The sequence below is a fragment of the Hyperolius riggenbachi genome, chromosome 5, assembly GCF_040937935.1.
Source record: "Hyperolius riggenbachi isolate aHypRig1 chromosome 5, aHypRig1.pri, whole genome shotgun sequence".
Taxonomy (NCBI): Eukaryota; Metazoa; Chordata; class Amphibia; order Anura; family Hyperoliidae; genus Hyperolius; species Hyperolius riggenbachi.
Window position 1 is genome coordinate 326,656,091 of NC_090650.1, and position 13,014 is coordinate 326,669,104.

Here is a 13,014-nt window from a genome sequence, read left to right on the forward strand (position 1 = left end):
GATTATGTGGTCTTCAAGGTCTAAAGAGAAATGCAAGTCCTGACACTATATAACAAATTCTGTTTTCCCTTCATGCATCTTTTGGAAAAGGCAGGCTTTAATTACTAGAAATTATTATGTTGAGTTGGCTTGTGTTTCTTACCAGTTACAAGCTGCACAGTTCTCTGTGATGTTGTGTAAAATGCAAGCCCTGCTCTGGTTTCATTAAACGTTTCTTCCTTCCAGGACATGAATGACTGAGCACTGCGCCGTTCAACTGCTCCACATAGAAGCTCTGGATCCCCAAGCAGCTCCTCAACCACTCAAATTCTCCATCCACTTTTGTGCTTCAATATTCAAAAGGGAAATCAGATTTCTTTCAGCAGAACATATAAGGAGCAAGTTACAGCTATTGAGAGCTACGCAATACACTTTTTCATTTTTTCTTATTGAATTCCAGGCATCTTGGGATTTTTCACAGCATTCAAAATTGTTGAAGTGGAAAAGAGAAAAAAATTCAAACCAGTCACCGGATCCAAAATTAGCATTTTATTCAGAACGTGGGGGTCAGAGGTGCATCATTTATATTCTGGTACACAATACAGAGGCAAAATCGTTGTCAAAGTCCCTCCAGTTTCAAAGTTTCCTGTGCCCTTACACATGTATTAGTAGAGCCACCAACGTCAGTTTGCCCCGAATGGTTTTGTTTTTGGTACAAATTATGTAAAACATTTGTGCTAAGAACTTTTTTGTTTGTTTGTTTTGTCCCTCCCAAACCAATAGTAACTGGAAAAAAATGAACTGGTGTACTGAATCTACAGTTTGATTATCCTAATTGTGTTTTGTCACCTGTTTTTTTTCTTGTAAATACTTTATCCATAAAGAGAGAAAAAAAAAGATATAAACATGCAAAAACCTGAATCCATAGTCCAAATAATACATACACATGTTTCGAAGCTTGAAAACTTCTTTATAGACTATGTTGAAAAAACATTATGTACACATATCATTTTTACAGTGAAGTGAAAAAATACCCAAAAAGAAAAGTGTACATTGATTAAGACCAAAATGTGCCTATCTTGTGAAAAGGAAAACAAAAGAAAAAAATATTTTGCTACAAAAGAATAAAAAACAAAAACAAAACTTAGTTATGCTAGAAACTGGTGATATGACAACTCCCTTTTCCTGCAACCAACTGCAAAAAAGAAAAAAAAAAATATCAAAGAAATCCAAGACTCTCAATGGAGGAAAGCCTAACTGCTAAAACTAGGAATAATGCACTGTACATGTCAATCACATGGTTTGTTCTGCAGCTAATAAAGTTATTCTAATTCAATTTGTTCTCTAATCCAGATTGTAATAAAAGCAATGCAATGTAAAAATAAAAAATAAAATAATAATAGAAAAAAAAGGCATGATGAAGGAAATCCTTGATTACTTACGCCACACCCCACCCGCAACATACCTTGTCTTTTCACCCTTTCAGAAATCAGTACCATTAAAGCGTTGAACATAAAACTAAATCCGATCTGAAAAAGGTACAAAAAGGCACATAAAATCCCAGTGCTTCTGTACTGTAAAATTCAAGTGTAACTGAGCTCAATCAATTTTTTTTTCCAAACGGTATTGGATGACTGATATTCCCACTGAGCCCAAATTGGTTTGCAGCCTATGCCAAAGCCTTCAAACAAGCGCTTGTGCTAGTAGACTACAAAGTTAAAGCCAAGCTTCTTTACACTTTTTTGGGAATATCAGTTCAAATGTTTGTTCTTGTCCACAAAAACGCAAGTTCAGTCCATAGTTCAGTCATCTCCTCCGCCATACATATCAGCTAGTTTCTTGAAGCGAGGTCCCCAGTCGTTTAAGTAATCATAATCTTGCTCGCCCCCACTACTTGATGAATTCAGGGAGCTTAGAGATCCAGCAGTTGAGCCGCTACCTTCATAATCAAAAACTAAGAGCGAGTCGTAAGGTGGAGCGGTGGGGTCATTGTCTGCTGCTTTCAGGCCCTGTAAAAAATACAAAAGAAATCTTTTGAGAAAAGTATTTTCTCTGCATTGTGTGATGAGCAATAATGGTTAACATCCCACTGTACTGTAACATCCTATTTACTTGCAGCACAATAGAGAGAATAAAGCTATCTCCAACCTTATCACAGATTAAACAGATACAGTATATTTTTTACGGAGATTAAACAGATATATTTTTTTTACAGAGATTAAAGAGATATATTTAGACACATATTAATTTTGCATGTTCCTTGCAAGCAGATGAATTCACAATTAACGAGCAGTAACATTAAGCACCCAGATAATATTCACATTTTACTTCCGGATATCTAACTAATGTGGGCAAATTACCTAGCGGAGTCGCTTGGTCAAGCCTATTTTCATGGTCAGATTATGACTAGGCATACAAGATTAGAATGAGGGAAATACAGTCATTTTAGCCACTTTTTTTTCAAATACTAGTTGCATCACTTTTGCTCTGATCTTTTGGCTTTAATATTTTTTGACCAAATATGACCAGAGTCAGAACACCTGCTTTGCATTTTTATTTTGTGACACACAGACTGAATATATTTTTGGGTAAATTGCACCCAAAATTATGTTTGGAGATCATCTTAGATGGCATTTCACCAGCAATTGCTAAACACATGCTGCAAATTATATAACAATTTGTAAGTAAAAAGACAAAAGGGGAAATTGAGAGCCCACTACAGTGTAGGATGTATTAACCTGTATTGGTAGCGAATATCCTGTATTGAAATAATACTCAATAAGTGAGGGTTACCGCTAAGGCAACTACTGTATGGGGGGGGGGGGGGCACACACAATAAACCTGATCCCACTTGGGTTAAGAAGCCACTCTCTGCAGATGTGAAAGTAAATGGTAACACATTTCCACCAAGGGTGGACGATATATTGCAGTATTTACTTTTATTCCCTGATGAAGCGGGTATTACCTGCAAAATGCATCGCAGCACAGTTGAGTGAAAACCAATAAAGCTTTTGTTTACCTGAATTTGACAGGTCATGTGATCGACTGGGAGGCAAGTCCAACACTACATCCCATTTTTAAACTGATTTTAGTCTACTTTATTCTTCTTGGTGCCTTTTTTACAATTTCTTCAATTTGTATGTAGTTTGGATTTGGGCCAACTCAAACTGGCAACATCTGTATTTGATTATTCCAATTTCACTACACATTACTCCCAGCAGTTTACTGTTTTGAAAACCTTTGCAGGTTTGATTTAAAGTTCAGAAAACCATCCTGCGCATATCTTAAAAATGACACACTAATAAAATGTTTGTAGACAACTCGGGAGCTTAGAACGCATGAAACAATGACATGCGTTTATTTATTCTTACTTTGTACAGTGCCACAGAATATGCTGGTGCTGTATAAATCAATAATAATAATAATAATAATACTATGCGTGTTTACTATAAACTGTATAACATTTCATACAAGCCAATACATTAACATGTTCCATAGCAGGAAAATACTACTAACTAAATCATTTCCAGAGGAGAAATAAATATATAAAAAAATAAAACATTTATTATGTAAATAATTGAACATATGACATAATGATCAGAGTACTCAGAATGAAAAGGTTATAATTCTTAATTTCATGGAAATAGGAAGCCAATGTGAAGAGTAGGGGAACATTTTAGATGGATGAATGTGTAAATAAAGAGTTTTGCATGCACCGGAATGGGCACAGCTGTCAAACCAAGATATAATTTATAAGTGGATTACAATGTTGGTAGTATTAAGTGAGAAGGGATGCATTTTAGAGATATTTTACAGTGGAATGTGCTGAACTTTGTAAGCCATTCAATCTAATGACTTAAAGGAAAAGCAGAATTTGACATGATTTTCCCGAGAGGATGATGGGTTGACAGTAAAAGGCTGTATACATGAACAGCATAAGGATTTGGTGAGTTATGTTAATTAGACCTAAGGAAAATATCTGACAACTTGAAACTGGAATATCGAATAGCGGTTTAAAATATAAGACATTCTGGAAAGGACCACTGATCCAGAAACAATATGTGAAATTCTCTTTAATCTATGTAAATAATTGCTTATAATATACATGCAAATAATTGCTTTTTTAATACGAAATATATTTGCAGTTCCTCACTTCAAGTCCAAAAACAAGGGATTTACAATTAATATAAAACCCTGACATAATATTCAATAAAAACATGTTTTCCTACTTTTTTTATTCCATACGGTTATCATATTTGCATTTGTGCATAAGTATTATTATTCATTTAGAAATTACAAGTTCCCAAAAGTACAGTTTTTTTGCTTTGAGAGCTGACTTTGCATTTTATTCATAACTGGTATTATTCATCTTGTATTGAAGGCAGAAATGCTCTGAGTTTCTGTCTGTGTCCAGGAACGTATGCACAGTCAGAGAATGTGTCACATTCCTCACTTGATACAATTAAGTAAACACAAGGTAACATTATCTCCACTTCGGATGCTTCCAGATTTCAGTAAAAAAAAATGCTGGTTGTATATAATATGCTGTAAATATTTTTTTCAGAGCAAAGAAGAAATGCTGGGTTTCATTCCGCTTTAAAGACAATGGGCAGACCAACACAAATCACTAATTTACGACCTTGCTAATTGACAATGCACACAGAATTGGTGGCATTGATGGAGACTAAAGCTGAATACCGCGGAAGATGGATATGGAGATAGGTAGGAAGGAAAGAAGCGAGGAACGATCGTTCTCCAATCCATCCTCCACAATTGAGTACTGCGGGAACAAACAACGGGCGCAAACATGACTTTGGACGATCGAGGTAATTAGCGCGGGGGTCAATGGGGATTAAAATGACTGTCCACAGCATTTAATAGGCTGATTTGCGTGCAGGGGGTGGGGGGAAAAATGGTGCATGCTCAAGGTTTCCTGAATCCCCATAGTCTCATGGCAAAGCTATAGCAATAAGGAAGTGAATTTGCATCAGCATGGGTGCCGTGTCCATTTCAGAAGCAGACCCAGCACCTCTGTGGAAACCCAGCCTTAAAGTGTCACTGCTAGAAAGTCTTTTCAGTTCAGTTTTGGATAGAGAGGAGACGGGTTAGAAACTCAGTGAACTGATAAACTGTTTTTCTACTTTTCAAAATAGTGTTTTTATTTGTCTTTCACTTTCTTTCTCAGTGATCCTCTTGTTGAGGTGTACCAGCTAAACTATGTTAAACAAAACACTTACAAGGTAAACCACTACCTACACAAAGCAATAGATATTTATAGGTCAGCAAGTCTAACATATAGCTAATAATCAAGTGATTTTTCCATCACTTAAAGCACACCTGAAGTGAGAGGAATATGGAGTCGGCCATATTTTTTTCTTTTTAAACAACGCATATAGCCTGACTGTGCTTCTAACAGTCAGTCTCTAATACTTTTAGCCATATACCCTGAACGAGAATGCAGATCAGATTTCAGAAGTCTGATTGGATTAGCCACATGCTTGTTTCAGGTGTGTGATTCAGACACTACTGCAGCCAAAAAGATCAGCAAGGCCGCCAGGCAACTGCTATTGTTTAAAATGAAATGAATATGGCAGCCTCCATATCCCTTTCTCTTCTGGTGTCCTTTAAAAAAAGACCCAAACAGTATATTGCCCTTGTTGGTCAACTCTGCATGTAGATCTGCTGTAGTATAGCACAAACAAAGCCATACAATTTATTTCACCATATATATAGTATTGATATTGAACGAAAAAATAATGGTAGCTTACACTGGAGACTCTATTATGTTCTAGACTACTATCATCACTAATATAGAGCATCTTTTTCAGTTGTGATAAAGCAGAGTAGATTCTGTTCTCAAAGCAGTTTAGAGCTAATTGTCAGAAATTATGCAGTTGTTATGTTGATGTTGTATAAATATACATGCAAATTAATACATTAAAGGATGTTCCATGTACCATCCTTTTCCCCATGCTTGTGAATATACTGTAGCAATCCCTTCTATCAGTATCTGAGGAAACCCAACTTTGACACTTGTCTATCGGAACGTGAGCCAAAGACTGAGACAACAGTTGGCTTTGTCCAGTGCTTGACATAAGCAATTACTACACTATAAGAGTGAGGATGAGAGCAGATGATACAGTGGGTGACTTTCAGTTATTTAATTTTGTTTCACTTCAAGTACACTGAAGAGGGGGAGATTTCAAAAAATTATTCATACCCGGTAGCCTCTTCCAGCCCCCTCCAGACAGATCACTTCCTCTCTGTCCTCCTGCATCACCTGGATCCTCTACAATTTGGCCTGTGGACTGTGCTTGCGCAATATGGCCTTGACTGAAGGACTTTCGGGGCCAAATTGCAGAGCATCCAGGCAGTGCAGGAGAACGGTGAGGGAGTGATCAGCTTGGAGGGGGCTGAAGGAGACCCAGGTATGTTATTTTTTTTATTACCCCCATCTCAGTGCATCTCAAGTATTAAGTATCAGTGTTTAATGTCTCTAAAATGTCTTGTTAAGCATGTTAAAACAGTATCTCATGATGTTTGGTGTAGGTACCTCCTTCATCCTCTTAAAACTGAAGAATGTGCTCTGTGACAGTAATGGAACGTCTTCTAAGACACTTAAAGAGTTACTGTTAGGCAAAAAAAGCAAATTTAAATATCTATTCTCCTGTGTTAAATAGTTTGGAAGATAGCCAAAAAGGCAATACTAAAGTTAAAAACTATCTTACTTTTTTGTCGGCTGAATAGCAATCGTCTTTTTCCCCAGGCTCCTAAGGAGTACGCAGAGCCGCAAAAGAGAAGTTGCAGAGCATGCTGGGAGTTTTTTTTCTCTACTGCCCTCCCTGTTCCTACCCTTCATTTCCCTATCCCTCCCTAATTCTTGACTGCAGCCTGATTGGCTGCTGTCCCCTGTCAGTCCTCATCCCCCCCCCCCCCCCGCCCCCAGCAGGAGCCTGTGCAATATTCTTCTCCCCCCGAAACAGGTGCGGATGTCTGCCCGACACCCCCCCTAGAAACAGGTGCGGATGTCTGAGTCCCCCTCCCTGCAGAAACAGGTGCGGATGTCTGCAAGACCCCCCCCCCCCCCGCCCCACCACAGAAACCGGTGCAGATGCCCTCTCACCCTAAAAAGCTAACACTGAGAGAGAGCGGGAGCAGAGTACATCTCCACACTTCCAGCGTCGCCACCGCAGTTTCCTCTGTCGCCGTGCATCTCTCTCACTACTGCTGGCGTCGCTCACATGTGACTCGGCGGAAATTTACTGGCGAGTCACATGATAGGAATCACGAGCAGTAGAGAGAGAGATGCACGGCAACAGAGGAAACTGCTGTGGCAGCGCTGGAAGTGTGGAAATGTACTCTGCTCCCGCTCTCTCTCAGTGTTAGCTTTTTGAGGTGAGAAGGCATCAGCACCTGTTTCTGCGGGGGGGGGGGGGAGGGGGTCGGGCAGATATCCGCACCTGTTACTGTGGGAGGGGGTTGGGCAGCAATCCGCACCTGTTTCTGCGGGGGTGGGGTGTTGGGCAGACATACGCACCTGTGTCTGCGGGGGGGGGGGGGGGGGGGGGGGTTGGGGGTTGTGTCGTACAGGCATCCACACCTGTTCCTGCGGGGAGGGGGGGGAGGGCGGACATCCACACCTGTTTCTGCGGGGGTGGGGGAGGTTGGTCGGGCAGACATCCGCACCTGTTTCGGAGGGGAGGCATTTAGACATCCGCAGCTTGGTGGGAGTGTCTGAAGGCTGGGAGTTGGGAGGGCTAATGCATACTAAATCAGAAGGAAGAGTGGAAGCAGAGTAAGGGAGGATATTACATCACGATTGGCTTCAGACACAGACAGTCAAAGATGAAACCTGTCAGGAACATAAATCTCTGTTTATACTATATAAAAATTTACTGAAATCAAAACATGAACAGTGTAATGCATATGTTATATAAGTACAGCCAGTATTTATCTACTGATATATGTGTTTTTTTCTCTGAGACCCTATACCTAACAGCTCCTCTGTAAGGGTAACTATTTGAAGCTACACTACTTATAATATGTATATGCCACGACCTGACTAAGTGCAAACCCGTGTGGTGTATCCGGCTACATTATGGAGAACCACAAGTATTTTTGTAGTGGGCTAAAAAAAAGCAATAATCTTTCTACAGTCAATTTGCTCAAACTCTCATGATTATATAAAATCTGATTTTAATTAGAGCTTAAAGTAAGAGCAATGATGCTGTCTATATAATCCATCTTGAGGTTTTGTCTGAATGTCAAACAACTTAATGTAATAATAAAGTAGTGTGCACTAATTTTCAGCATCCTACCAGTCTACCGTATTTTAGGTTATTACATTTTTACTCTACCTAATTATTTCTGACTGGTTGCAAGAGGTTGCTGCTTTTGAGCAATCTCGTTGTTCTTTGTGCTGCCTTATTGAACAAAACCTTCTAAATTGACTTTCAAGAAATGCTTTAGGCATCTCTATGAACAGAAAATCGTAATGTCCCAAATATGAAAAATAAACTCAGTTTCAATCTATATGCTGTGAAAAGGTTTCATAAGAGATATACAATATAAGTAGAACATCTAGATATACTACAAGAAAATGGAACTGGAGAGAATCCATTACATTTTTTACAGAACATAGTGATAGGCTAAGAATCTCACAAAGCTGTTCATAAGTCATTACAATTACACATATGTTAAAGCTGGGTGGCGAATGTCCTATCTACTCATAAATGACATGCTGGCGATCGGCAAATCACTCCAAAAGCGTGCCGCCTATCAGCCAAAAGCAAGCAACGTATAAAATTAAGTCAGCAATGGCTAGCATATCTTTATGAATGCATAGCTGCTTTGTCTATTTATGCACAAAGTTAAAGTTTGTGAGTGGAAGCAAAGGAGTGGGTGTTCTGATAGTTTAGTAGTTTCAAAAACTTTCTGATAATAGTTTCAGTAACTTTCTGATAATCAATACATGACTAAGTTGAAAACTCACCACTGTTACACAGGACCGACACTGGGCATGTTAGATCCTGTTTACTTGGGATTTCATTTAGCAAAATCTTAATAAAGTAACGGGAGGCTGACATTTTTGTTCTGCATCATTATCACGTGTTCTTTCTACTTTGCTTGTATGGTTTGGAAGCCAACAGCTCACAGGCTGTTAAAACGCTCCACAAGACAAGTGTATAAAGCACTTACATAATTGATTTCATTTGGCCGCTCTATACACTAATCCTATTTGAAATAACTCTTGGTAATTATGGAGGTATTGAATTTCAACCATTCTCACCAACTGAAAGGGAGATACGTGAGGGAAATCAAAATTAACTATTATTAAATTTGGTTTATAAATGAATTTAACAGACAAAGCAGGGCTGGTAAACTATTATTTGCAAGCCAAAATTAATTCCTCCAGTGAATACCGTAGCCAGTACATCTGAGATGCACTCATGTAAAAAACTGTTGAAATAATTACAGAATGTGTTCCAACAAAAAGAACATACTATTCTAGATAGAGCTTAGAAGCTTGCATTCCATTTCTCAGAGCATCAAAATGTTACCAGAAAAAGTAGTTATTTAAAACTGCTCTCTAAGGCCTCTTTCACAGTGCGACGTTAAAGTCGCACGTTAAAACAACATTCAACGCAGAATAACTCACTGCAATGAAAAATCAATGCCCAATTCACAGTGCACACGTTGCGTTGGTGTCTAACGCTGCACATTAAGTAAAAGTACTGCATGCAGTGCGTTATACACGTTATTAGCTGCATTGGACTGTTTGCACATGCTCAGTAATGACTTGGAAACATACTTTCTGCGACTTTTTGGGGGCATTGCGTTGTAATTTGCGTTGCAACTTTAACGTCGCATCAAACCGAAACGTCCTACTGTGAAAGAGGCCTAACTTAATAAATTAAGAATGATACTTCAGCTTAATTTGCCTGCACTCCTTATGTCAAAACAAAGTGCCAGTGTTGAGATATGGGGACTTCATGTTCTTCAGGTTTATAAAAAAATACTGTAAGTACTGCTCCTCTGATACAGTGCTCAGCTGTAGGACAACTCTTGTTATACTCTGAGTCAGAGGACTTGGCACATTCTGGTCGCCTCCTCTATGACAGTGCTCCAAACCCTGCATTGTGGCAGAGGCCAGAGTATGACGTTGAGGTAGTGTGGGCCGTGGGGGGTTGGCAAAGTTACAATTAAACAACAGAGACAAGCAGCAATATGGCCTGTTGGAATTCACTCTAAAAATTACTTTTTTCCTATGTTGCTGTCAATTACTGTTAGTAAAAATCTGACAGGTTTTGGACTAGTCCATCTCCTTATGGGGGATTTTCAGGTATTTAATTATATCCAAAAGCATTTAATAAACAGCAGCTGATCGGGCTGGCGGGGCTCCTTTCCATGGAGTGCGCGTTTGTAAACAATAAAGGTAATACTGAGAATCGCCCAAAGAAGATGGACTAATCTAAAATCTTTCAGCTCTTAAGTCCCTACTGTAAGTGACGGCAACATAGGAAAAAAATAATTCATAGTGCATTTCACTCTGGGAGGTCTATATTTTATATGTATGTATTTTAAATGTATTTTAAACATTACACATTTATTTGCAATGGTGGACCTATAATTTATATATTTACCTGGCTTGCTATTTTTATTTTCTTTTACATCTTGTTACTTTTACACGTTCAGACAGCTGGGACAAAATTATTCCACAATTTCTAGCTGCGCATTGAGACTGGGTGAAAACACGATAAAGAAAATATTTTTTTTGTTTTGTTTTGAGTTAATGAACTGAATATACTTAGAACAAGACAATCTTCTAAAGTCTGCAATATGTTCAACAGGCTTGCAGCAAACCTGCTTAACTAATTGACTGAAGATGAGACTTCTGCTTAGGTCTTGTTCTTTACCATGTTATAAAAAAAAACTCTAACACTTGCCAGGCTCACGAGCTGTGACAAGTGATTTGTAATTGCCTGACTGCACAGTGGTAGAGGTTGATCAGGACAGTACATAGAGGTCAGGCAGGTGTGGCAGCAATACTCAGGACCAGACACCGTGCCAAAACATAAAAGGCAGAGGTTAATAAACACAAGGGATAAGCTAGGTAGAAGGTCAGCAAAGTCCAGGCCAGAGAACTCATCAGTTTATTACCCTTGAGCTAATGGTCAGACATGTAGCTAGATGAAAGTCAAGTGTCAGAGGCCAAAAGACTTAAATTCAATATTAGAAAAAACAGGAATAAATGCATAAGCGACTAAAAGGTAAGTTGTGATCAGTAAGTAGTTGTCCTATTTCAAATGCTACTGTAGTGTTTAATCCTATGCAAACAACAGAAGGATATATCTGATCATTAGATATCAGATCAGGTAGAAATCACAGCTTAGTATGCATTTATGCAAAAATTTCCATTGTCTAGTGGCCATCTCCCTCCCTTATAATGTTTCTTGGTGTCAAGTGGCCCCCTTCCCTCTCCTATACAGTTCCCTTGTGTCTAGTGAACCTCTTCCTCCCCTATACAGTTTCCTGGTGTCTAGTGGGCAGCACGGTGGCGTATTGGTTAGCTCTCTCGCCTTGCAGCGCTGGGTCCCTGGTTCGAATCCCAGCCAGGGCACTATCTGCAAAGAGTTTGTATGTTCTCTCCGTGTCTGCGTGGGTTTCCTCCGGGCACTCCGGTTTCCTCCCACATTCCAAAAACATACGGATAAGTTAATTGGCTCCCCCTAAAAATTGGCCCTAGACTACAGTACTTACACTACATAATATAGACATATGGCAATGGTAGGGATTAGATTGTGAGCTCCTTTGAGGGACAGTTAGTGACAAGACAATATATATACACTGTACAGCGCTGCGTAATATGTCGGCGCTATATAAATACTAAATAATAATAATAATAATAATAATAGTGGTCCCCCTCTCACCCCTAAGGAGTTCCCTGGTGTCAAGTGGTCCCGCCTCCCACCTCTATACAGTTTCCTGGTGTCTAGTACTTCCCTCCCCCATATGGATTTCCTAGTGAGCTTCAGCTCCTCATGGAAAAAAAGGCCTGACAGTTATGTTTAGTTAACCAGCCAGGCGATATGGACGAGCTCAGCTCGTCCATCACCGCCGGAGGCTGCCGCTCAAGCCCTGCTTGGCCGATTTTCATGAAATAAAAAGGAGCACACGCAGCCGCGTGTGCTACCTGATCGCCGCCGCAGCGATCCGCCGCATGCAGCAGTGAAAGAGGGTCCCCCCAGCCGCCCGAGCCCAGCGTAGCTGGAACAAACAGTTCCGGCCAGCGCTAAGGGCTGGATCGGAGGCGGCTGACGTCAGGACGTCGGCTGACGTCCATGACGTCACTCCGCTCTTCGCCATGGCGACGAGGTAAGCAAAACAAGGAAGGCCGCTCATTGCGGTCTTCCTTGTTAATTCCTTGTTAATTCTGATCGCCTAAGGCGATCAGAATGACGCGTCCGGAGCGCCCTCTAGTGGGCTTTCATGCAGCCAACTTTCAGTTGGCTGCATGGAATAGTTTTTTTTTAATAAAAAAAAACCTCCCGCAGCCGCCCTGGCGATATTAATAGAACGCCAGGGTGGTTAAATGCCCCAGACTATCTAGGCAACTGAGTGTTTTCGCAGTACAAAGTATAACGGATGATGTGTTGCAATACTGAAATGCACTCAACAAGTTCTAAAGCTAGAGTTTTGAAGGGTATCCATATAATATGTCTTGGTAGATATTGTAAAGCAGGTCTCATATTATAACCGTTACTACTTTTACCTAGTACCAGCTATTTTAGGATTTGCAGCTTTGTATTGGTTAGAAAGACTAATGTAATGAGATGACATTATATCTAAACTCACCTCGTTGATGAAGTCTCCAATATCACCAGGATGAGGAGCACCAGAACGGACTGGGTACTGAGGCTCTGCATGTATAGGTCTTTCATCCATACGTCGTATTCCCACAGGTTTAATTGCATCTGGTTCTAATGTGTCAGGCTGCTGCAGCTGGCTTAAATCGTAGTCCTTCAAAATAAAATA

The 13,014-nt window shown here is 39.9% G+C and overlaps 1 protein-coding gene across 3 annotated transcripts in view; it reads right to left on the reverse strand.

Annotated features, from left to right (window-relative positions):
- Window positions 1-513: 513 nt before the first annotated feature.
- Window positions 514-13,014, reverse strand: part of CDH2 (cadherin 2) — a 431,764-nt gene continuing 419,263 nt past the window's right edge. For all 3 annotated transcript variants that reach the window (XM_068237301.1, XM_068237303.1, XM_068237302.1), the window contains 2 exons: window positions 12,835-12,999; window positions 514-1,988 (listed from right to left, as the gene is read on the reverse strand). In XM_068237301.1, the coding sequence (XP_068093402.1) occupies window positions 1,782-1,988; window positions 12,835-12,999 (372 nt within the window). In that variant the 3' untranslated portion in view covers window positions 514-1,781. The remainder of the gene's footprint in view (window positions 1,989-12,834; window positions 13,000-13,014) is intronic.